Source organism: Rhinolophus sinicus, chromosome 2 (genome assembly GCF_057876585.1).
Source record: "Rhinolophus sinicus isolate RSI-liver-muscle chromosome 2, RSI-T2T, whole genome shotgun sequence".
Lineage (NCBI taxonomy): Eukaryota > Metazoa > Chordata > Mammalia > Chiroptera > Rhinolophidae > Rhinolophus > Rhinolophus sinicus.
Genome location: NC_142502.1, coordinates 36039473 through 36066742, shown reverse-complemented (window position 1 = coordinate 36066742; position 27270 = coordinate 36039473). Strand labels below are relative to the sequence as shown.

Below are 27270 nucleotides of genomic sequence, written 5' to 3'. Positions count from 1 at the left end.
AGATAAGCCTAAATAGTGGGTTCCATCTGCAACTCCCTGGACTAGAACTGCCACTCATTTTATAGGGGATTTCCCTTCTTCAAGTGTTGGCTGAGGCCTCTCCCATCCTTCCTTACCCTCTTCTGGGGACCTTGGCCATAACGCAGGCTGAAGCTGTTTTTCAAGAGTAAGCTCTGATGAAACCTCTTGCATAAGGGATGAAGACTAGTTTTGCTTATAGATACGGTGCTTTGTACCCCTCGTCTAAACTTCTGACAGTTTTGATAGTGAAAGAGGACACTATTAATAATTATGCCAGGACAATAAGTGTGATTTGAGATAGTCTGTCTCCTACCCTACAAACCAAGCTTTCCAGCACTCAGTTTCCAGACAGAAGAGCTGGTTTCCCATCCCAAAGTTCCAGCCATATCCACTCTCTCCACATAATGACTGCCTAGTTTTTTGCCATCAATTGTCCAATTCAAGAAAATACTGGCTGGGCTTAGGCTACATAGGATCAGTGGCCCCTCTCTAATTTGTTGAGTCCTCCTAAGCCTGCATGGTCTGTCGTTTTTAGCTGTGGTTTCTTTTTAAGTCTCAACTAAGAACAAAATGCTGTTTTCATAAAAGCAAAAAAAGAAAAATGCTTATTCCAGACTAAATGCTTAGCAGCTGTCTGAAACAATTCTCTCTCTGAGCCTAAGTGGTTCTCGCTGGCTTTACCACAAGTCCAAACTCCTGTCTTCTAGCACAAATCCCAGACCACTGCTTGATGGCAGCTCTGCAAAGTAACTGGGGCTCTCTGATTGCTGTGCTTTCATAGGCAGCTTTTATAAGAAATTCAGAACCTAAGGAATCGGCTCTAAATATAACTTCCACACCTCCTTAGGTGCTCTCTAGAGATTTAGAGAACTGAATATATGTAGCAGCAATTTATAAGGCTCTGTTGACTCTTGTGTCTTTCCTTTATAGATTCCCATGCCTCTACCTGGAAATTTTAAAGCATTCAGTATTTTGCTCACACCCAGTGGTTTATCATAAATCACTATTGACTTTGGAGTCTGCCTCATCCCTGCACCCTAATTCCCTCCCATCTATCACCTCAAGATAATTTGGTTCTGTAGTACATGTATTTGTTATAGATAGGACCCTACGTGTAGTGGGTCCTGTCTATTCCACAAGACTTAGTTGTATGAAAAAATGTAATTTTGTTTTTCTAAATTCAAACTTAGTTTCTGTTGCTGTAAGAAACATCCAAACCTGTAGAGAATTGTTTACAAGAGTTTATTTGAGCCAAACGAATGACATATGTTGGAGAGCAAGATCATAAATGCTTCGGAGAATAACAGTTGGCAGTTTATTTTATGCATTTGAAGTTAAGGAGGGAACACAAGGAAAGTCCATGAGGATGGGAGACAGAAAGGTGGGCATTGGATTACAGGATAGTTAAGATTATATAAGAAAGAAGGGTTTGAAAAGAAGTATTTCAAATGTGTGTAAACGTAGATGCACAGAAACAATGGACAGAGTTTGCTTGAGGCAAAGATACGCCTTTTACTAAAGAAGTTATGTGCTTGGGTGACTACCTGCCATGACCTGCCCAGCTAGAAATTTATGATCAGATCACCCTGTGAGGTTACTTTCCATAGATCCCCTTTTTTTCCGCAGTTAAAATAGGAGTTCCACAAAGTAACAATCTCTGTCAATTCTAGATAATCTCAATTCATTTAAGGTTTGTTTTTAGCTGATGGATGTGTCATATTTTATTTTAAAAAATCAAGCAAGTATCTCCTCATTTGTCCTCACCAAACCCCTAGCTTCTCTGCTTCAGTGCCACGTACTCTGCCTGTGCATCTCTATCAATGAAAGAAATGTCCCTACTAGTCCTCGACTGGTCTATAGTTCTCAGACCCTTCCTCCTCCTCAAGCACTTATACGCTGAAACTATACCTTTCTTCTTAATTTTCCCTGAGACCTTCAAGTAGTTCAAAAGGTCAGGCTTTTTCAATTCAAAAGCGTTAGTTTCTAAAACTTTTTTTGGGGGGGGTTCAGCCCTTCTTTTCAGTGGTGGCAGTAGGTGTCTTGAAGTCTAGTTTGAAGAGTAACGGGATAAAAGAATTTCTAAGATGAAAAACACATTGGTTAAACAGTACAAAATGTATTATCTTATTGTATTTTGATTTTCAATGTCATTGTGTCTCCTTGAGCTTTGACCTTGCCCGCAGTAGGCTCTAAGGCAGACCTCTAGAGTGCTCAGTGCCTTTGCTGAGACCACCGCTGCTCCCCACCACTTTCACTTTTCTTACTACAAATAGTCAATGATACCATCTCCATGAAGACTTTAATGAGGACTAAACACTGACTTCCCCCAGCTGATAATGCTTAGGAATAGCCTTATGTTCACGATGTCCAAGCCTCCATGCTCATCTGTCACAACTCATATTGTCATCCATTATGGCTAGAGCACAGCCCCTCTCCAACCCCCTCAAACTTCACTGTGTCAGGATGCAGGAATTCACAGTCCAATATCAGCAAAACCCTCATATACTTCATCCTCTTATCTAAATCTTTCCTTTACCTCCTTGCTCTAAGAGAAATCTGGCTTTCCCTTAACAATAGGGAACATTTTCCTCTCATGACTCCCGGACCTTTAAGCATGAAGGCAGGGTAACTTTCTCCCTTGTTCTCTCCAATTCTTTCAGATCACTGCCACTTTCCCCCTTTTCCCTCCGTATGTGCGTAGCCTCCTTAGAAGACTGTCTTCTCTGCTATCCCCCCTTTTTAGTTTAAGAACTTCTCATCACACCTCTTCATTTCATGAAGATCAAATCACCTGACTCATTGTCTATCTCTTAAACTCCTCATAATTTTTGTAGCCTCAATATCCACATAGAAGATCTTTTCAACCTCCAGGCCTTGCAGTTGCTTGGTGTCCCTTTCAATTACATTGTTCTCTACCTTTATTCGCCAACTCTTCATCTGGTCATTTCCCAAATATTGACATCACCAATAACTTGTCTTCTTCTAGATCTTGTTCTCTAACAACCATTTATTTTCTCTTCTGTTCATCACTTCTCATACTGCTGACCCAACAATCCTTTGAAACACCGGGGATCTACAATCATCTCACTCTACCGTTTTTACCCTGTACCTACCACAGTTGACAGTGAATCAATCATTCACTCCTTCTTGAGGTGCTTCTTCCCTTAGCCTTTGATACATGACACTGTCCTTGTTTTCCTCCCACCTCACTGGCCAATGCTTCACAGCTTCCTTGTCTGGAACTTCTACTCTTGATTTGTTAATGAATCACTAATCTGTGTTGTTCACATTCAGTCCTTGGAGCCTAAAAGTTGCATGGTCTAATTCAGTCCTGTGCTTTAAAAATCAACAATATTTGTCTGGTGGCTCCTAATTGTATATCTTAAACTTACCATTTCTGAAAGATAAATGCAGATTTACCCCCTCTAAACCAGCTTTTCCCTTTGTTTCCTCAATGCACTACATGGAATTACAATTCAGTAAGTTCCTCTAGCAGCCAAATGTCTTACTATCATGTTTCTTGAGACTGCCCTTTCTCTCATGTGGGACAGGAAATGCCAGCATCAGATGTACTGGGGATGAGAGCAAATGGCCAAAGAAGGTGACTGAGGAGTTGATCTTGTGATATCACCATAACAACCAGTTCCTTTCTGGCCCTTCGCCCCCGGCTCTTTCATCTCATCCCGTCTTTAGGTCTTTAGATTGTAGATGAAACCTCATGGGAAAGGAGGAAGTGGGAATCCTTGAATTGTCTTAGTAAAAACCTGAAATGCCTCAATAATCACAAATTTTACTGAGTTTCCAGAACAAGTGATCATATATTTTTTTTTTTTTTTTTTTTTTTTTTTTTGCTATTAGATAAAAATGGAAAGTTGAGTTAGTAATCAAGCTCACTTACAGAAGAACAAAGATATGCATTGTTATATGTAGGCCTGGACTGCAAATTCATACTCACTATCCTTGAGGCTTTTCATCTCCGTATATGGCTTGTGGGCCTTCATTTCTGATTATATGCTGAAGGAGGGTACATGAATTCCAGTGAGTCTGCAAGGTGATTTTTGAGGTGCTAGAAGAAAATATCAATATTCCCATTCATATTTAATTTTATATAAATAAGATACAAATTAATCTTTACTAAGATTTATATATGAATTGACTGGTCATTTACTCAGGCACATGTCAGTCACTTGTCATGAAGTATCCTGAGAAAAGAGTGCATGATAGGCAGTGACGGTCTCATTTTTCATGCCATTTCAGCTGATTTACTGTATTGTATGTGAACCCAGTTAAGTGAATTCATAAATAATGTTATCCATTTTTATTTAAACTCAGCGTTATAAAATGAGATAAAAAGATTGGAAAATATCTTCATTTTAAGGTGTAAATTAGGAGAATATAAATAATTTTAACAGAAAAATATTGGCTAAGAAAGTTCACAATTACAAGAAAACCACTTGAAATGTGAATTTACATCCTTTATTATGGAAGATACTTCTCAACCCAAAGTGTGTATTTATATTTGGCCTAGGAATAATAGCTAACAGTAACATGGAGCTATCTGCAATGCGCAAGACAATACATAAAAATATTATTTATTTTATCTTCATCTCATTTCCTTCAATTTACATTTTGTATTTACATGTTATAATAGTCATACTGTTAATACGGCAATTTTTGTACATAAGTTATGAATAAATAAATATTCATAACATATACAAAAAGGTGGACAAACATATTTTATTGATAGGGTACAAAAAAAAATATGAGACAATCACTCAATAAGGAAACAATTAGAATAGCATAGTTGCCCCTAAATCTTATAGTGGAAAATATTAGAGCTATACAGTGAAGTATCTTAAATAAACAAGCTTCCTTGGGACCAATATCATATTTTGTTCTATTCTTGGGTTTTTCTCTATAAAGTTATAAAGCAGGGCCTCTAGTGTCACATACTCAGAATCACTCCCACATCCTCCCATTCATTAATTTATTAAAAAATGCATATTAGGCAAACCCTATGTGTGGAGTGTGACAGGACAGAACCCATAGGTTCCTCCTGAGAGTTTCCAAACCTCATAACAAGAATTCTTGGCAACAATTCTAAATTGTATTTGGCTGCCAGCTTTCCCCACAGGGTGTGAGCCTACTATGCAAATCAAATTACAAGAAGAGGTTTGTCATCGCTCAAGCTAAGAATCTAGACATGCAAAATAATTCTAGTTAATGCCTAAGTTAAAAACTGATTTCCAATAAAGAAACGCTTTTCTTACTCCTCCTCTTATTGTTTTCCTTTCATTGCATTAAAATAATGTCGTGGATTGAGGGAAGCAGCCACTGTTAATCAGAGTTAGCAGAGGAAAGGATACAGAATAGGATAATAGCTAACATCTATTGAGTACTTGCCGTAACCCTATTATAAATACTTTATTTGCATCAACTTATGCAATTTTCACAATGACCTTTAACTATGACAACATCCATTTTAAAAAGAAACTGAAGCACAGAAAAATTAATCAATTTAGTTAATTTAGTTAATTTTATATATGGTAAGGCATAGAGGCAGGATTTAGCCCTTGGCCGTCTGGTCAAAGAACATATGTTCTGTCTGAATCACTGTGCTGTAATAATATTCTAGCCCACTTATGGTTCAGTTGGCAAATGTCACTATTTTTCTTTTTCTTGTTTAAATTTATTAAGATACAATGCATATACAATAAATATACCATTTAAAGTGTACAGTTTGATAGTTTTCGACAAATGTACACATCCAAGTATAGAACAAACCAATCAAGATGGACTTCTCTCATGTCCCTTTATAAAAAACAGTAATTGAGTAATTGACCCTTTTATCATTATAAAATGTCCCTCTAAAAGTGCCCTAGTAAGATTCCTTGTCCTGGTCTGCCTTGTCTCATAATAAAACAATACTGCAGCTTTCTCATGTTAGCATTTGCATGATATTTTTTCTACCATTTTATTTTAACATATATGACTTTACATTTGAATAAAATTTCTTGTAGACAGCATATACTTGGGAAATATAGATATAGATATGGATATATAGATATATATGTATATATATGTGTATATATATATATATACGTATATACATATATATATATATATATATATTTAATTCTGCCATCTTGCTCTTTGTTTTCTATTTGTCTAATTTCATCTCTTCTTTGTTCCCTTTTTCTTCTGTTCCTGCTTTCTTTTGGGTTAAGTGAAATTTTTTTTTAGCATTTCATTTTTATAGCCACTTTTGGCTTGTTAGCTATGCCTCTTTTCATTTCATCTCTTGACTACAAAAATATGGCTGAGGAGTGATTTACATTAATTATTAACTTGGACAATTAAACAACTAGTCTTTTGTTAGTGTTTCTTTTTTAACAACAGTGAATATCTTAATTTGTTATAACATTATATTAAAGTGATTTTTTTAAATAACATTGTTATGTTATGGTTGCCAAAATGGATATAATGAAAGCTACAAAATGCAAGAAGTGAGAAGACAGATTTTTTTTAAGATGAATCTGTAACTGTGGTTTCCTCAGATATAATTCTTGCTTCAAAATTAATGTAACAATAAAATAAGTCTTTGCTGAACATTTTCTTTGATGTTGACTAGGGCTAATTTGTTAGCCTAAGTACTTGAATTACTTGAAAGAAAAAAGTGAATTGAGCATATAGCACTATAAAAACTTAAAATGAACATTTTTTTTCAGTTTTGCAAATGATTAGTATATGGTTCCTTATTAAGTAAATAATCAGATTTTTTTCATCAAACTCACATTGAAGTAAAATTTATGAGATTTCCAGGTTAAATCTAGCTTGATATACCGAAGAAACTCAAACATAGCTATGTAGTTCCTTCTCCATTTTCCAATTCTATCCTCAGAAAAAATTAAAAATATTTTCTATCTCAAAATTTTACTTCAATTGTCGCGTCCATTGCAACACAGGCAGTGAGAGAACAAGAAGGGGAGGCGAAAGTTGAAGAAAGAAACAGAAATCAAAAAAGTTATAAAACAGGGGGCCAAGGGTCTCCCAGCCTCAAAGGACTGAGAGCCCCAAATCAGGCCGCCTTCTGGCTTTTATTGATATACATACAAGAAAGTAGTATTGTTTTCTTCACAGTCTGTGACTCTCATACATCATACCAGAAAACTAATTCAAATCAATCACCCCTGCCTGCAAACAGCCGGAATCCAAAGTCCCATGATGTCTTCACAATTATGGTATGTGCCTCCCCAGGGACAAATCCTTTATGCTAAAACTTATTGATAAGAATGGAAGGAGAACTGTTGTTATCCATCATTGACTCACTTCCCAAGCAGGTTGTGGGAAGGAATATAGCCACATAGGCAGAAGCTCTCCTTAGCTGGGGGAAGGTGGGGGGCTGTGCCCACCTCTATTAACCCCGTGAATTCTTCTGGTGGTCCCCGCGTGGTTGCACCTGGCTTGGGTTGTTCCTTCCGTGAGGAATCTTACCCATCATTGTCTGACCAGCCATCTTTTGGGGGCCAAACAGAAAGACATGAGGTGTAAGCACAAAGGTGTAGCAAAGTCCCTGAAAGGAACAGTCTCACAGACTCTTCTTTCTTTAGGGAAAGGCACGAGGGGACAGACAGTTAGGCTGCTGCATGACAACATTCAATAAAATTTTGTTTGCCCTGAATTAGAATCCTGAATGCATCTGGGTAATTACCTCATGAGGTATTAGGTATGAAACCCCTAAAAGACAATAACTTCTCTGGCAGTGTTTCTATGAAGTTACTCCGACAACAGACCAACATAATATAGAAATATAAAGTAATCTTGGGACATTAGAAAAGGAAGGCACCTAATAGATGATCCAGAGTAATAACCATCATTTCCAGATTATCATTCAAATGGTAAAGTGATAAGATAAATCATCTATTGATAAACATACAGATAGTCAGTGGAAGAAACCTTGTATTTTGAACATGACTAGTAATCTTTCAAAGTCAAAACAAGAAAATCTTCTCATAATAGGATTTTAATATAGGGCAATCAAAGATTATTATATTAATTTGTTTAAGTAATGGATTTGCACAGATTTAAGATTAAGAATGCTAATCTCTGGGTTGTGAAGTTTTGCTTTATTTTGTTTTTGTTTTAATTATTTTTGCAACCCAAGGTTATCTTGAAGAGAGTAAAATGATTAAGAACACAGAATTATGTGTAGAAAATAAACACGTTACTGAAAGAAGTGACACACTTTTGAATAAATGGAGCTAAAATCTTATGATCTCTAAATTGAAAGACTACATGTAATGATTCAATCCTTTCTGAAAAAAACTTACGAAATTTAATTCAGTTCTGATCTGTTAAAGTTTAGAAAGGAAGATGTTCAAAGAAACAGGATAATCCTTTCCTGAGGAATTCCCAAGAAATCCCAAACTGAGGCATTACTTCAATTTGTACACCCTATATCCTCTTTGATAGAAACTATATGCTTTCACTTGACATTGTATGTCAGAACAATAGCAATTTTGACCTGGCTTCTGATCTTCCCGTCAGGGAAGGTGTGTGTGTGTGTGTGTGTGTGTGTGTGTGTGTGTGTGTGTGTGTGTGTGTGTGTGTGTATCTTTCCTATGAGATGAAAATTAGTGCTTTAAAGTGTTTGTCATTGTTCAGAATCTGGACTGGATCCCAAGGATTTTGAAATGCATTTGACAGCAAACCTTGATCTTGTCTCAGAGCAGACACAAGTCAACTAGGCTGTTAAGACAGAAGTACAAAATCAGAATTTCCAAATTTGCAAGATAAATATAATCGTAGAGTAAATTGGGTTCTCAAGTCCACTGCGAAATGCACACTCTTCCTGCGGACAAGCGACCCATGAAAACAGTTGTGAGAATACTGTTTGATTTACTTTCAAAGAGCAAATCTCTTCTACGTTCACATATAATGAAAAAAAAAATTGTGTCACTTTTTTTTTTTTTTTTTCAAAAACTCTGTGACTTTGCTTTATATTTATTTGGCATCGAAATGCTACAATGGAAAAGATTATGGTCAGCCATACTTCTTATAACATCTAATGCATCTTTTCTCTGACTGAATGTTTATTGGATTTTTTTCCTTATTTTTTATATTTGTTTCTTTGAATTATATTTGATTCAAAAATATCACTAGAATTAGAGAGCTTGGTTCTCTTTTCATTTATTTCATCAAATGCTGCCGCATTGTGATCTATATATACTAATGCCTATTTTCAGCCACAGCAAGTTTTCCTCAATTATAATTTTGTTTATTACATATCTTATTCCAATTGTTTAGATGTTTTTGTAGTTATTAGGCTAATTATTAGGTATTTCTATTTGCTTCATGTTTAACATTTCCACTTTTGCTTTTCATAATGTCTCTTCATTCTGGAAATTCTCTTCAAACGGTATCATTCTATTTACTATGGTCTCCTTGGTTAATCTAATTCCTTCGTTTAGTTATTAATTTCCTTGAATCTTTTGATCACCTCAAGCTTATTTTTGAATCTCAGCCTTTTTATTTCCTTTTCATCTGGGTCATCTTTTTTTCTTTTTTTAACTAAATTTGCTGCCCAGATGGCAATTGGTAAAACCCTCCTCTCAGATAGAAGAGCTAGCTTAATTTAGCTTAGCTAGAAGATGGGTTGATAGGATCAGCTACCAGCTATGAAATAACTGTGAAATTAATTGGAATATTCTTCTGCCCTCACTGCCTAAATCTCTGACACTTTGACATTTTATATGCAGGAAAAACTACCATATTTATAATTTACTGCTTTAAGTGGTTTTTAAGTATATGTTCAAGATTATAGCAACTTGTATACAGAAACCACATTTATTAAGGTGCAATATACTACTTCCAATTCTCTAATTTCAAGGGGCTGGAGGGAAATAGAAAGTGCAGGAAAGAGGGAACAGAACTACTTAATAATAGTTCAGATAGTTAAAGACTCAAATGTTAAAATTTTGAAACTCTTGGTAGAAAATATAGGTGGTTATCTTTTGGACCTTGGATAGACTGTTTCCTTAAACAAGACACAAAACACATTGACCATAAAAGAAAACATTAATAAATTTAGCAATATTAAAAGTAAGGTGTTTGGGCCATAAAAAGCTACATTAAAGAAAGTGAAGGTTACAATAAGATATTCATGCTATCCACACTTTAAAATGATCAGGATAAATAATACAAAATAAGAAAAGAACAAACAACGGGAAAATGGGCAGATGACGAATAGGCATTTTACAGAGGAAAAGACCATAAACCAATGAACACATAAAGAAATGTTCTCTTCATCAGTGATTAGGAAAATGTAAATTAAGACAAAATTAATTATCAATGTAAATGCTTCTTATTGTTCGACATTAAAAAGCTTGCCAATACTAAGTTTTGGGAGAGATGTGAATCCCCTGGTGAGGGCCTAAACTGGTGAGTTCAGGTTGGAAAACAATTTGGCATTATCTGCTAAAATTGAAGGTTAACTTATGACCCAGAAATTTTAATTCAAGATATGTACCTCCCAAAAAAAACTATGTAAAAGTTAATGTTTAAGATATAATATAATGGTGTAACACAATTTATAAAGATAAGAAAACTACAATAATATATATTTTAGGAAAATATATAGCTACACTAAAAATAAAGCAAGCACATGTGAACACAAGATTCAGGAAGATGGGTATTTTGAGTGGGATGAGCAGGGAAAGGATGCAGGAAAATTGTGGTTGCTGACAAAGCCCTAGGATTTGTTTTGGGTGGAGGGTTCACTGGTGTTTGTTTAGTACATTAATGAAAATAACTAATTCTGTAACTAACCAAGTAAATGAAAGTTGGCCCTGTATGGACAAATGATAAGATTATGACATTAACCAATGAGGATGGTTAAACTAACTTTGTGTTCCAGATAACACCCAGAATGCATTAGAATCTTCTCTTAAGGAAGAAGCTTTAATGATCAATCAATACTGTGGTCATGGATTGACAGGTATCAAGGAAATAAAAGAAATGGTTAAAGCATTCTGGATTAGAAATGAATAGGAATTTGGTTGTAGGAAAAAAATGGGAAAAGGAATGAAGATGTTATACCATTCAAACAAAGTTTTTTGGTGCTTTTGCAATGTAAACTTTGTCTTCCCAAAACTTTAGAAAAATGTGCCAAATTTGCAAATATCTCCTGTCAGTTGGTTTCTCTGTGAAAACAAAAGAAAGAGATTTCTGTCTAACATGGTACTTCTATCTGTCTCACATGGTACAAAACATTTTGAGCATATGAGGATTACCAGGCCATACCCTGAAATTTCCCATTGCTGGCAGCGACAGGAATCTGGAAGCAATCCATGAAAACTCACCTCAGGAAATTCAAGGATAACCTAATGATGACGTGGACTTCCACAGAACATGTTACCTATGCACCTTCAATTTCACTTTAAATATTACAGATTAGGGATGAAAGCAGTGTATACACGCTAAGATTCAAAAGTCTTTCAAAATTTCTGCTTATTTATAATTTATAAATTATATTTATAAGAAAAATTATAATTTATGTAATTATATCCCTTTGCAAGCGCTATTGTGTAAAAACACATAAACACACAAAATGCATTACTATATATGTTTTACAGAGTCATTTGACTTTCTCCCATAATGAGCACATTCTTATATATATTAGAATGTCAGAAAAATAAAATACAGTTAGTGAGTGTATTTACGTTCCAGAAACACCTTAACTTACTACAATTTCTCTGTAAAATCCATGTGTTTATGTCACAAATGTTAATATCAGGATATTAAATATTTCCAAATGGATAGGAAATTAATATGAAAACCATAAAATTTATTAAATTCTGGCATTTTCTTAACAACTTAAATGGAGGCTCACCCTTCAGCAAATTAATGGGTACTAACATTTGCAAAGTTATTTCTGTGTGCTTGAAAACAACAGCAAAAATAATATAATAATAGTGTCAACTGATTTTTCTAGCTTATAAAAGATGCTTTGGAAATGAAAAAAATATGAATTACTACCCCAATGTTATTTTATTTTAACTTTACATTACTAGCATTTAAAGATATGCTTATAATATAGGTGCAATACTTTCCAATCAGCTATTAGGTAAAAAATACCACAAATCTCAGTGGCTCATTTATAATTTATAATGATGTTATTGATCAAACTATGTCAAGGGCAACTCCAATAAATTATCTTGAGAATGATGTGTTGCAAAGACTTAAAATTTAGATGGAAAACATTTATTGAAGGATTCTGTTTCTTCTATAAAATGAGTATGAATATATTTTATTCATCTGAAGGTGCAGGTTGACCATATGCTCTTGTGAGATAAGCCTTTCCTGTGTCCTCAGAAAAGTCTCAATATAAATGAACAGAGAGCTGATCAAATTTATGAATCCTGGAAATTTGTAATATTATTGAGTATACTCTCCATTGCAACACAGAACTTTACATGTTAGCATTGGTTTAACATACTTCATCCTTAGGATGGTTGGGTCATGTTTCTTCTTTGCTGAGTGTGAAATAACACATTATTTTTAATGTGGTGACACCTTGGTATGAATCACATACAATTTCTGCAATCATGGGTAGGGTCAATGAACTAGTAGTATTTTTTGTCTCCTATTCTTATTTTGTATTTAGCTTTGAAGAAATATTAGAATGAAAATTTATTAATAAGATTTTGACAGACTGGAATATACTATTTATTTTATAAATCATAACTCATTAATGCATTAGCATACGCGTATGTAGGATTTCAACCTAAGATCTTGTTTTTCACTACAAAGTCGTCCAGCATTACCCCAGACCACCTATATCAAAATCTCTTGGATACCCTTGAAATCTGCGTTATTATGAATCTCTCCAAGTGATTCTAATGATTATTCAGTTTTAAGAATTACTACTCTAGAATATTCTAGACATACAAGATCTCTATTTTTTTTTTTTTTTAATTCTCCCTTATTAACAAATGCCCTTAAAACATATCCAATTATTTCTGAATAGTGGATGGGGTGTGGTAGATTGACTCACCTGACCTCTGCTCTCACTGCCTTCTCTTGCCCTCTCTGCTTTGCAGAGACAGCAGAGAGTAAAACAACATTTCCCAAACTCCCTTACACTTAGACTTGATTTAGGCCATGCCTATCATAGGTACTTGTGTAAGACTTGAATTCAAAATTCAGTTAAGTGGTGGGAGAGGATGTACCCAAGACATCCATTTTGCCATTGAGATCTGGCCCATGTGGTGTGGCTCTGAATGAACCTCCCTCATTCCTGGATGACAGTTAAGGGAGGACATTTCTGGAGCCAGCAGGTAGAAAAACAGCTTCTTGATTCCTCAGCTTCGTGATTATAGTAGAGATAACAGTTTCCTTCACAGGCTAGTTTCTGTGATGTGGTTTTATGTTCTGGGAGTATTCCTGAAAGCTCAGCTCAGCATAAAACCTAGTCCTTCAATTACTCTAAGAATTTCACCAGCATCACATTCCCTATATTTTGCCCTGTTTCTGTTAAAAATAGCTAGAGTGGTTTCTTTAGTCTTCAACTGATGCCATATTAATACCTTATTAATACCTTTTATAGCTATCTGTCTGGTAATCATTACTCAAAGCTTACTTTGGCATTTCACATGCAAAGTTAACAACAGAGATCTTCAAAGATTATAAGAAACATCTCCCCCTAAAAAAAGAAAATCTTCTACATTTTTTATTTACTAATGATAATAACCCATAATAAGCAAACCAAAGGATCCACTGAAAGAACAATTTCCATGCATACTCACTGGCATCAACCAGGTTTCCTCACACAGGCATGTCACAAAAGTCTCCTACTCTTGCATTTAGTAAATCCATCAAGCATTTGGATGTTTTCTCAGACCGTTCTATGTGTTTTTACTTCAGAGAAAAAAAACACACCCTATAAACAATGAGCATTAATTTCTGCCAAAATTAACATGACAAAAGTGAGGAAGAGTTTTAGATATCCTTCCTGGGTGGTTATATATGCATAGGTTACAAAGAGAGAAAACATTTGCATAGAAATTTGGAAAAGGCCATATGTAAAATAGTTTAAATACTTACTTTTTGAAGTTCTCTCATTCTCTGTGTTCACTCTCTATATTTGTTCATATCTTTAACATTTGTTGAATGAGCACTGTGGACTTTATACTGGACTTTTACAATGGAGAAAAAAGAACAGAGGTGCTAAAATAGATGCTTCAGGGAATTTGCATTCTAATGGGGGAGAAAGATATTAAACAACTGATTACTAACATATTTAATTAAAATCACAGTATGTTTAAAAAGACAAATGAAACCATGGGGTGACTTAATTGGGGTTCTGATTCAATCTTCCTTGAGGAAATAATATTTGAGATAACCTCTAAAAGACAAGCATAAATTAACTAGGGGGCTGAAGGGGAGAGTTTCCTTGACAGAGTTGTGGCATATAAATGGCCTGAGGTGAGAAAGTCCCGAAACTCTTTTATAACAAATCTGGAACAAAATTCTCTCCCAAGTCATTTAGTCAGACGTAGAAGTGGGTAAAAGTTTTCCTCTATATTTTATGCCCAAGAAAATACGGAGCATGGAATACTTACGTAATGGGAAGTAAAGGGAGGAGAAACTGCAGAAAATAGAAAACAATGAGAAGGACATTGGAAAAATAGTCAATACCTCATCAGATTGTCTTTATTAGCTTGTCATTCTCCAGTAGAGGAATACAATGCTTCTTTTCAAGAATATATCACACTTGGAGGTACATCTCCTCTCTGGTTTTGTCCACATTTTAAAAAGTGCAATAATATAAAAAAATTGACCACACTGAGGGACATATAATTTACAGGTTTCTTTCCACACACACTCCCTCATCAAATTCCATTACTCATATCGCATTAACCCCGGCTTGAAAGTTGGAATCTTCATCTCTCCTGACACCTAAAGCTGGTTTAGCGGGTTGATTGTTTTTTTTTTTTTTTTTTTGGGGGGGAGTATGATGATAGGTGTGTGCGTGACAGATGGCTGAGCCCCTAGGGAGTTTTGTACCACTATTTCAGCAAAAGGGGTTGTCTGATCTTATCTATTACTTATCATGAGACAGATTGCAATCACATTGTGTAATTACATATTTCCAACTATCAAAATATTCCATTATCATTTTATTTTGTGCAATGTAGTAACAAAAAGCATCTCAGACAAGTAGTTTGAAATGTAATTTAATCTCTCTTGGTGCAGACCCTTGGGTATTATATAAGAAATACTGTCATGGTCTTGGTTAGATTAGTTTGCTCAAGAGCAGTGATAAAATGTGTTACTACTCTCTGTTTTCGTAAGAAGAAAAACATCACCATAAAGTAGGTGCCAGGAGATTCAACCCTATGAGGAATTTTTTTCCCCCGGTTTTCTGAAACCTAGGAGCAATTTATGATTTTGCTGTGGTTTTTATAATACAAATGTATCCACAGACTTAAAAAAGGAAAGATGTGATAAACTGACACCTCTTTCAGAGCTATTGCCTTTATGTATTAACAAATGGCAATAAGGACTCTAAAGAATCAATTATAAATATTTTTTTAATAGTGAAATAAAAGGAAGACCAGATGTGAGGAAAGATTGAGTTTGTGTTAAATGAGCACTTTTGAGGTACCTTTGAGACACTAAAGTAGACTCCTGGAGCTGACAGATGGAGTCAGATGTTTTGAGCCTGTCTTGTGTTTGGAGTGGACAGAAGTTGAAAGGCAGTGAGCTGAGGTTTAAATAGGAAAAAAGAGAAAAGCATGGATTTCCAAATCAGATTCCCCTGTTCTGTCCCCACAAAAGGGAGGAAACCTGCTTTTCATTTATGGTCTACAATGGTAAAGCAGGAAGAACCTCTCAGTGAAGGGGAAGTTCGAGACCTTCTTTAAATACTATACTTGGAACCCTTGAGGTATTGTGCCAATTATGGGGTACCCCGAGACAGGACAAAGTGAAGTCAAAGCTCTTATGAGTCTCACTGCTCCTCCACTTTCTGACCACCCCCATTGCCAACCCCTAACTTAAAGGTAGAGTGCATTTATGTAATTGTGGCCTCAGAAAATCAAAAAAGTTCTACAGTGCAGGTCATTTTAAATCTTTACCAAATGGTATTCTGTCCAGTTTCTCCACATGGATTATATAATCTGTTGAAGGAAGTTAAAAAAAAAAAAAATCTTTTTTTTCTTTTTGTATCTCATTAGTGAATTCTAACCATACTCTTCTTTAGGTCCCTTTTCCATCTCAGTCTGGTTCTCACATTCTTAGAAAGAACAATGGGATCTTTAAACTCAGTTTGTGTTGGGAAGAGGCCAAAATTAGTTAGTGTCCCATTGATAGAGCAGCCTTTAGCTGTACAGTCTAGGGAAGGCATTTACCCCTCTCTTCCTCCTGTTTTCTTAGTTTGGCATATTCTAGCTTGTATTTTGTTCTCCCTGTAAATATGAGAGAAAATAAAAGGCACTATTCAGCCTTTTTTGTCTAAAAAGTCTGGCATTTCAGTGGTTTTCTTTAAGGGGGGGGTCCTCATTTGTAACCAGCTTTGCCATGAACGGAAATCAATCTGAATGTCCTATTGTGCATCTTTTTTCTTTCCTCACAGCCTGAAATTTCCTTTGCCAAGTTTTCAAGCTGAACCTGAAAGACCCTTTCTCATTTTCCCGTTCCCTGACTCCAGCTCCATTGAACCCTCGCAGAGCTTTCTCAGGCAAAAGGGCTGCTGGGTGAGGACTGGATGGAACTCGACCTACTCCGCTAACCCAGTAGCCTGAGCCAATCACAAAGAGGATTGGAACCTCACTTGAGCCTCTCGTCCCATCCCTCCCCCTGCAACAGCCTCCGGAAAGGACTTGGGAGGGTGTGTTTGCAATTTAAATCCTTGGCTTTATGCCCACTTCTTTTCCAAATAAGAAGGCAGGAGCTGCTATGAGGTGCAAAGGGGTCTTCTGAATTGCAGTGGCAATAGGATCCAAAGGTCGTCGCTCCTGTCTATTTTATTTGCTTTGGAAGCTAACGGGACAGGGCAAGGATGGTGGAAGCTTTCTGTGCTACCTGGAAGCTGACGGACAGTCAGAACTTTGATGAGTACATGAAGGCTCTAGGTGGGTAAAGATAAGATGTGCTGTTCTCTTCTTGACCCCTGCAGCTTCATATACTTGCAGATTCCTTCTTTCACCCCTTAGATTGGCAAGCGACAAAGACAGATCACATTGTGGTAACTGGATCCTAGGCTATGCCTTTCTCAGGGAGTGGGTTTTCAATGTGGCAGTTGCCTGCTTTCTTGCCCAGGGCCAAATATTGGTGGTCTGTGGAGAAGTGAAGCTTTTTCTGTGCCTTCGCTGTTTTCCCTTCAGCCTGCACTTATTATTCGTGCATCCAAATAAGCATCCACTTAGTACAGCTTAGTGGCTCTATTGTGTGATTAATGGTCTAAATGTGCTCTAATGAAACTTACACTTTAGGACTTGGATTCCAAAATAGGAAAACAGTTTCCTGCTTTGTGAGCTATTTTGGAAGTTGCAGCTGACTGTATTGCTTCCCTGTTTTAGGTGTGGGTTTTGCCACTAGACAGGTGGGAAATGTGACTAAACCAACAGTGATCATCAGTCAGGAGGGGGACAAAGTGGTGATCAGGACTCAAAGCACATTCAAGAACACAGAGATTAGCTTCCATCTGGGAGAAGAGTTTGATGAAACTACTGCAGATGACAGAAACTGTAAGGTAAGAAGCCACTTATTCTCTGGGGTGGGGATGCGGAGGAGGGAATAAAAGAGAGAGATTCCTCATGCTACTTTTTTTAGATGATGGCAAGTGGAAAATGTTCTCAGTATTTCAACACACAGAGAAGGATGTCAGGGTTAATTTGGCATTCTAGCACACATTAGTTTTGTTCTAAACAATGGGTTACTTATAGCTTGAATCTTGAATCTATCTCTTACCATACGTCTTCACATTATATATCAAACCTTTCAGAAAGTATTTAATAGCATTCTTTTGAAAGAACAGATGCATTTTATTTTATCTCTCTGATTGCCTTGGATTGCCTAAGTAGATAGCTTGCCTCATTCTAAAGTTTTGTTTAAAGGAGAAGGGTGACTGGTCCTAAAACACTTGTTCAGGATTTTTATTTCTAATATATAAAGTGTTTGCATCTAGATGTACACATTTCAATTAAATTATGAATGACTCGAGTTTACAGAATAAGGACTCTAGAAACAACAGAGGATATGGTACTAACATGATAATTAATTGATCACAATTTATTCAGTGATACAGCTCTTTCAAAAATCACTTCACTTGATTTCCACATCAGAAATCAGATCTGTACCTATTACTGTTCTGTATTTTGTTGTTGCTCTCAGTCTATTGTCAGCCTAGATGGAGACAAACTCATTCATGTACAGAAATGGGATGGCAAAGAAACAAATTTTGTAAGAGAAATTAAGGATGGCAAAATGGTTATGGTAAGTAATGGAATTCTCCCTTCCTTGAGTTTTACCCCTCTCCCTCCCTCCTCCCCTTCTTCTGATTCATTCCCTTCCCTCTTTTTCCCTCCCTCTTTTCCTCCCTCCCTCCCTTTAATGAGCTTAAGTCATTAGCAAGTTGCCTTAACCTTGTGTAAAACAGAAAAAAAATAAAAAAGATCCTAGCTAATTGTTTCCTCAGCTCCGCTTCTTTAACTATAGAAAAAGAAAAATTCTTAGTGAGGTTAAAAAAAAGTTGCCATTGATTTAGCTAAAACCGTATCAAAGAAGAATTTTTGTGGGATTACTTCGAATGCTGATCCTCAAATGAAATCTAATTATAAAGTTGTTAATCATGAAAATATATAAAAAATGATTGATATTCCTATAAGATATCAAGCTTGCTGGATCTCAGAAAAATTACTTTATAGCTCTTGTAATAAATAAAAGATCTTTAAACGTTTTTTATTTTAGTTTATAAAGGTTATATAAGTTCAGTGCAGATAATTTAAAATATAACACAAAAGTGTAACAAAAATATAAAAATTTTCTCTAATTTCTATTCAAAGAAAACAATTTTTATATTACTCCTTCCAGTGTATTTTTTAATGCATGTTACCTTTTACACGTATCTTTTACATGTACCTGTTCAATACTAATCATCATGTAAAAATTATAAAATAGAAAATAATTAAAAATAATTTCTCTGATGATGGAGTAACATCATAAACTGGGAAAAATGTTATGCCTTTATCTAGCTTCCCAGACGTATGTGTGTTTGTGTGTGTGTGTGTTTGTGTGTGTGTGTGTGTGTGTGTGTGTGTGTGAACTGAGTAATGGTATTTTGATCACACTGAAGTAGTCGATGTATCATTGTATCATTTTGGGTTATTTGGAGGGGTGGGATTGCTTTACATTTTCCTTCTAAGATAATAACAGAAAAGATTGTTTTGTTTTTGTTATTTAAGGAAATTGTTGCTTCCTGCCTTCCCATTAACTACTGCAATCAGAGTTGCTCTAGATTGAGACATAGGATTTCCATATTCATACATCTTTTCATGGGAGGAAGCGAGGTGGAGAGCAAAGGGACAGTTTTTCTTCCATGTTAATGAATATTTGCCCACATTTTTCTGCAGTGATTATCGAAAGAAAGGATTCATTTCTACAAGTTTTGATCTGAATTTTCCTTTATGCTTCACGTCCATTTTTTCCCCCGATACAGAAAAGTGGATAGCTCAGCTTTGGCTATATGACTGTGTTCAGGCAAAATTGAGTTCAAAAAGATAAAGCAATGGGTGATAATGGCACACTATTCTCTTGAAAATCACATCAATACATGAAAAGAGTGAACACCAAAAAAAACCCCTAAATTTTGTAAAGAGAGATTTTGTAGCAATTCTTCAGTTTGGATTTGACGTAAGAAGCCATGTTTCACATTATATCCCACCTAACCACCGAGGTGTACACAGGCTAAAGCATGACAGTCATGTACATTTACCTTTTCCTGCTGATGTTGTAACAAGTCATTGCAAATACCACTTGACCAAATGGTTTGAATTTTCTAAATACTCTTAGGTGGTTATCTAGGTCATGAATTGAAAACTTGATGAAAACCTACTACAGGTTTTATTCACTTTCAAAGCAGATATCTAACTTGCTCCAATTACTCTGAGAATTTAAGGCAAAAAGAATTATTTTGACCTGAATCTATATATATATATATTCACTTATTCACTCAATAAATATAAGGGTTTCTTTTTGTTTTAAGAAATGAGAAGCTAATACAGCATTTAATGCTTGTAAATGCTATCTTTCTTTTGCATAATATTTAAACCATACATACGATAATCTTTTAAAATGTCAGCTATGGATGTTCCTGTGTAAAAAGATGTGATTATCTTTTGAATCTTTCAGACTCTTACTTTTGGTGATGTGGTTGCTGTTCGCCACTATGAGAAAGCATAGGAAGGTTCCTGATCTGGAGCTGGAGAAGCTCTACTATGTTTCTGTTTTCTCAAGTCTCAGTGTGATCCTGCTATTACAGCATGGCTGATTGCTATTTAGAAGGTTATCCTTGGTGTGGAAGTGGAAAATGGTGATTTAAAAACTTGTTACTTTAAGCAACTAGCCCAATTTTGATCTGCAAACTTATCATGTCTTATAGTTTGCATTAAAATTTTAAGCTGCATTTTTTTTAAATTAAGAAGTGAATACATTTTATAATTTCCATTGGAATGTAAATCAAATTGAAATAAAAATCTTATACCCATGAGAAATTTTGTTGTTGTTTATAACTTCACTAATCTAGCTGGGAATTGTATATTAGAATTTCAAATAAAATAGCCTTTCTTTGACATAAAGTGAGGCTGGAAAAGTTAGCACTTTGTTTAAAATACTAATTTAGAAAAATAAGCAGAAGCCTAGGGAAATGTGAATATGCTATAGTTTTGGTTGAAACTCCCATAGAGAATATGTGATGATTAAAATAGTTTGGCCAGGATGCAAAGAAGCATTGTCATGGTTGAGTTGCACAAATGACCTCTTGCTATTAGAAACAGGCAGACTAAAGAAGCAAAATGATACACATGAAAATGTCTTATTAAAAGGTAAATATAATCAAAATAACATACAATCAAAATGTCATATAATTCAAATTTCTTATTGAAGGGTAAATAGAAAAAGAGAGTGAATGTTATCCTGGATGATAAAGATGTGTCTCCATAAAAGTACATTGAGCTGAACTAAGTCAATAAGTCAATGCCAAAACGAAGTGTTTGTAGAATAAACAGAAAAGCATTCACATTCTTTGTGTGGGAGTTGTTGGAATTGAGTTGACCAAAGGACAGAAACTAAATATCTATCTGTTGGTAACTGGCAAGGGTTTGCATTTGTAAATACAAACAAATGTTATTTTATATTTCACTATTTACAAAATGCTATTTATACATTTTCTCAAACCCACAATGTGAAGCAGGTAAGGCAAATGTTACCTGTATTTTACCGATAAAGAAATTGAAGATTAGATTTACATATCCAAGTTCTCATGACTAGTAAATAATACCAAGAATTGGAAACCTTGAAATTTTCCTCCTTATTTCCTCTCAATAATTAATATTTCAGCTAACTTCTTTTCTGAAGCAAAAATATAAGATTTTATATTCCCTGATCATGCCTTAGGAAGTCTTTTCTCTGTTAGCCTTTGTGGGTAGGAGGTGGGGAAAGGGTAAATATTTTTCAGTACAAATATCCAATGTTAATTTTTAATTAACCCAGTGATTCCAGCAAGTTTCTGTAAGTTAATTCAAGGTACAATTTACTTGTAAGTATGAGAAAACTTCCTTTAACTTATACAATTTACTACAATGATACTATTACCTGACTATTTTATTATTTTAATTACTATAATAAAGAGTAGAAAAATCTAAAGTGCAGCTATAGGATTTAACATCTGAATGTACAATGTCAAGATTTAAGATTATCTGGTTAAGGTTACCATTCCTAAAACTACAGTCTACTTTTGTCTTTAAAAGCTATGACCCAGCAATTCCACTTCTGAATATTTATCTGAGGAAATCCAAAACACTAATTCGAAAAGATATACGCATATTCATCCTTATGTTCACTGCAGCATTATTTACAATAGGCAAGATATGGAGGCAACAAAAGTGTCCATCAGTAGATGATTGGATAAAGAAGATGTGGTATACATATATACAATGGAACATTATTTGGCCACAAAAAAAGAATGAAATCTTACCATTTACAACAACATGGATGGACCTAGAGGGTATTATACTAAGTGAAATAAGTCAGACAGAGAATGACAAATATCAACTATATACGGAATTTTGAAAAAAATAAAATGAACAAACCAAACAAAACAAACAGACTGATAGCTAAGAGAACTGCTGGTTGCCAGATGGGAGGAGGTTGGGGAATAGATAGAAAAGGGATTAAGAAGGGATTAAGAAGTAAAAATTGGCAGTTACAAAATAGTCTCGGGAATATAAAGTACAGTATAGAGAATATAGTCAATAATATTATAATAACAATGTATGGTACCAGGTGGACACTAGGCTTATGGGGGGGATTACTTCATAAGTTATATAAATATCTAACCACTATGCTGCACACCTGAAACTAATATAATATTGAATGTCAACTGTAATTGAAAAAATAAATAAAAGTGTGAAGCAGAACTCTGAGAGGGCATATGCTCCAATTACTCTGACAGCCCGCATCTCTGCTTCTCCTGAAGGACTGCTTTCTGTTGGTGATTTCAGCCTATGCTCTGGTAGAAGCATAGATTCTGGCCTGTCTATTGTTACAAGGCTAAGATACAAGGGCAAGGATGGGGATTCAGCTTCAGGTCATTATCATTAGACTAAATAATATCCTTCTGGCATTTATTTCCACAATAACTGTCTTATAGAGTGAAGAATAGAAAAGTTTCTGGGTGGCCTAAATAGGAGACACAGTTATACTGGGCTAAAAGATCAAGAGGTGCAGTGATGGACCAAATGCATTTTGTTCTAGGAAGATAATTAACAGATATTTTTGCTTAAATGTTTACAGGGCCGTTGCAAACCATTTTTCTTCAAGCCATATTCTGTCTCACATAATAACCTGTCAATGTACTAATTTTTCCCCACCTCCCCCCTTTTTAGCATAGTTAACAAAAAAGGAAAAATTAGCAAGCCCAAAGGCAATTTGACCATTAGGCCCTGGAAAAACATTTCTGAAACTCCCAGATCCCAAATATGGAAACTAGGCTAAAGACTATCTTGTGAAATCCAGTCACGGAACCTTGACAATGAGTAAGCAGCAGCTCTTCCCTCTCACAGGAGTTGTCTCTCACTTATATATACTATACCCTCACAACACCTAGAACATGGAGACCTACAAATACTAAGGGTTGAGGTATACACCCAGAGATGTTGAAGCATTGTGCTTTTTAGAGAGTGGATATAAAGGACAGCCAAAGAAAACAGGGAGTAGAAAGGAGAATGGTATTTCTACCCATTAACTTCAATATGTTGTCCTTTTAAGATTTCAAGTATTTCTTTTTTATTCTTAATTTTTTTAAAATTAAAATTTATTGGGGGTGACAATGGTCAACAAAACTACATAGGTTTCAAGTGTACAATTCTATAATACATCATCTATATATTACATTATGTGTTCACCCCCCAGAGTCAGTTCTCCTTCCATTGCCATATATTTAGCCCCCTTTACCCTCGTCTACCATCCCTCCCCCCTTTCCCTCTGGTAACCACAGATTTCAAGTATTTCTTTTGTTCTAAAATGTGTATGCCATATTTTATGCTTACTTAAGAATTATTTCATAACCAATTTACTTCCTGGCTTATTGGAAAATGAAAATAAAGTGAATATTGTTATCTTGTTACGGATACCAGGACCGGAAAGAACCCAAGCGGCACTCAGAGAGTTAGGAGAGTCAGCTTTATTACAACGGTGGGTTCAGTGGGATCCTTCCCAAAGACTGAGCCCCTAGCAAGGTTTTGAGCAGGTTTTTATGGGTTGGGGACTTCCTTGAATTGGGGAAGGGGTAGGTGTTGTCTAGTGATTGGCTCAGGGTGTGGTTTGGAGGGGGCTATGCGGAAGTGGGCTGGGGCTTAGGCTGGGGACTTCTCTCTCCGCTTGGGCCACCATTTTAGGTCAGTTCCACATGGCAGGGAACCATTTTAGGTCAGTTTCTCCATCAATCTTTTACAATTAAAATAAATCCTTTTCCCATCTTTGAAAATGTTTGGAATAGAACCACTAAGTTATTTTGCTGTCCTTAAACTTGTTTTCTCTCATCAGTTCATCTTTTTCTTTTTTCCTTTCTCCTGGTCCATTTTCTGCCATACTCTTTTTGTTGTAGACTGAGAAACTCCTAGTGTTACCAAGCAAGAGTTCGTCGCCCAATGCACATAGAAGCCAATAATATTACAGTACTGGTTTTTGAGAAAAGAAAAGGTTTTATCAAGAGGTTGACCAGCAAGGAGACATGAGGCAAGGCTCAAATCTGTCCCCCTGATCCAGGGTTTGGGGCGAGTTTTAAGGGGTTGGGGGAACAGGTTGGTAGGCAGAGCATTGGCAGGACAGTTTTCAATGTGAAGGTTTGGGAATTTGACCATTTATGGTAACTTACAGTAAGGGGCTTCAGCTCCAGATCTTTTTGGGCAACAGACCCTTTACTTCTGAAAGGGTTCCAGTGTTCAAGTTCTTGTCATGTCCCAGTCCTTCGGTTCCATGGCGCAGGGGTGGGGTGGGGTAAGACTTTGGTTCAGGGTGGACCTGGAAGTCAAAGTTCTCTCCTCTGTGCATGCTTTGGTTTTGGCATGACTTGGGGTTTTGGTCTGTGATCTTTGAAAAGTAACTCAGTATCTCGTTAGAAACAAGATAGGACCAGTTGAAGCTGGTTCTGCGGTTAGGTCTACAAGGATCATTTTGTACACCACTGGGAGGAACTTTGATTCTCAAAGGCTTTGGAATCATCCTAAAGCTGAGGCAAGACTTGAACTGACCTGGCAGGACATGAAACAGAAAATGAAAGCGCCTTGATTCCCATTTCAAAGCCTGTTTCATGAGACACATTCCCATTTTATTACACAGGATCCAAAATAAGGTTTTCTCTGATGGGAAACAAATATACTTTACAACATCTTTTATGAGGTTTGTTATTTGGGAGGGTATTTTCTTCTCCAAAGGAATTCCATGCCCTACAAATTTAAACTATATTCTTTTTTACCTTAAAGGGGTTAGCATCCTCATAAATGGTATTGGAAGGAACACAGAACCCAAGGCAGTTTGGGAATCTTGGCTCTTTCGTTATACTAAGTATTGTTAAAAAACAAAATTTGACCAAGTAAATTTGAAGACCTAATTACCTTTATTAAGTGCTTTATAAACTGGACAGCATCTCACCTAGCAACTAGAAGTGTGCTCTAAGGGGTTGTACAGAATGGACTGTTCTTATAGGAATATGGGAGGGGCAAGGGAGCTATTAACAAAATTAAGGTTTATTTTTAGAGCAAGACTTCTGGGGTGGGGAAGGGCAAGGGTTTTTCTCCTGCAGATTGCCTCTTCTTTCTATGTGTGGATTAGAGCCCCAAGTGATAGATTATCAGTGTTTGACCAGAAAATTCCTGATTAGTTGATTAAGATTCTGCTTCTGGGAGAGGTTGAATCTGCAATTAGATTAGATAGTTAATCTAGTTTTGGTATCCTGGGCTTTTAGCACGGAGTGACACCATTTTGGGCCCATGGTTTTCTCTTTAGAAGCATCTTCAAAAATTCCATGGAAGAGTAAAATCAACTGGCTTTATTTATGATTTTCATGCATCTCTGGAATATATAAAGCATGGCTCTGTTACAGGAAAAGAGGGTCCTTGGCTTTGAGCAGGAATTCAAGCGTGAGCCAGGAAATAAAGCAAACGTAGTTTATTGATTAAAGATTATTCCATAGGCAGAGCAGTTGTCTCTGTGCAAGAAACAACCCCAGTCCTCTCTGGGGCTGTGGTTTTTTTTATTAGTTAAGCTTTTTAGTACAGGAATACAGGGAGGAATATTCCTATTTGTTTCGGGAAGTGGTGGCTTTTCTGGATAGTGGGGATACACCTCCGTTTTGTCCTTATATGGTCCTCTCTGGAAGTATGATAGCACTTGTACGATGTCATTTAGCAAGGAGATGTATTATAATGACCATATACTGTGGCTGGAGGTTACTTGGAGGTGGCTTTTGTCACCATCTTGGCTTTGGCAAGTTCTGGCTGGTCTCCCTGTCTCATCTTGATTTACAGGTCTCGTGTCTCCAATGGCCATTATTGGTTTTGTAGCAGGCCCTACCAGGTGGTTAATGGTTTTCTTGGAGGCCCTGACTCCACCCTACCTATCTCAGTTCTGAGATAGTGTTCTAACTCAGTTGTTAAAAACAAACACACTGTTAAAGAGAAAACTACAGGCCACAAATGGCGTCACTTGTGCTAAATAGCTCATGATACCAAACCTAGATTTGATACCTGACCCATTGAGCTTCGATCTCTCCTAAAAATATGCTCTTAATCAATCAGTCTGGAATTTTCTGGTAAACACCAATGAGGTAATCAGTCTTTTGGGCCCTCTCCAAACCTATCCCTGTAGAATGAAGAGGCAATCTGCATGATAGAAACCCTTCCCCTTCTCCCTCCCACCCCCGACTTGCTGTCCTTTCTTTTCTTTTGTTAGTAGATCTCTTGCCCCACCCTTATTACTATAAAAACCTTCTATTTTGTACACCCTGTCCAGGGCCCTTTAATAAAGTAAATTTGATTGTCAAGTTTATTTGGTTAAATTTTGTTTTTCAACAAACAAAACTCCAAAACCTAGTGTATTCAAGCAGTAGCTGTGGAACAGCACTACCACTTTAGCAACACCCTGAGGGCTTGTAAAAACACAAATTAATGGGCTCCACCCCTTGAGTTTCTAGTGCAATTGGCCTGGCCTGGAGCCTGGAAATTTTCCTTTCTACCTAGAATTCCTAGGTAGGACTGATGCAGCCAGTTCAGGGACCACACTTTGAGATCCACCGTGTGATCCAAAACTTCTGCCTACCTCCTCCAAATCAGGATACTCCAAGGTTCTCGGCACCTCTTCCGAGGAGAAGCCCCGTAGGATTCGGGCCACGAGGCATTTAGGCCGGGATCTAGCGCAAACACATTCCTTTCGAGGCCAATCACTGAGGCTAAGAAGTAAAAGGGCAAGAAA

General features: G+C 36.2%; 1 protein-coding gene and 1 long non-coding RNA gene across 3 annotated transcripts in view; one reads left to right on the top strand and one right to left on the bottom strand.

The window, feature by feature from the left end:
* The window catches only part of LOC109452190 (uncharacterized), a 40030-nt gene extending 12779 nt beyond the window's left edge, over nt 1-27251 (bottom strand). For both annotated transcript variants that reach the window (XR_002138107.3, XR_016020190.1), the window contains exons 1-3: nt 27118-27251; nt 14125-14277; nt 3977-4087 (exon numbers count right to left, since the gene is read on the bottom strand). This is a non-coding gene — a long non-coding RNA (uncharacterized LOC109452190). The remainder of the gene's footprint in view (nt 1-3976; nt 4088-14124; nt 14278-27117) is intronic.
* On the top strand, nt 16755-20795 carry FABP7 (fatty acid binding protein 7). The gene is made up of 4 exons (XM_019740961.3): nt 16755-17156; nt 17604-17776; nt 18418-18519; nt 20434-20795. Exons 1-4 carry the CDS (start codon nt 17084-17086, stop codon nt 20482-20484), a joined length of 399 nt encoding a protein of 132 aa, XP_019596520.2. The 5' UTR covers nt 16755-17083; the 3' UTR covers nt 20485-20795.
* Nucleotides 27252-27270: the final 19 nt, after the last annotated feature.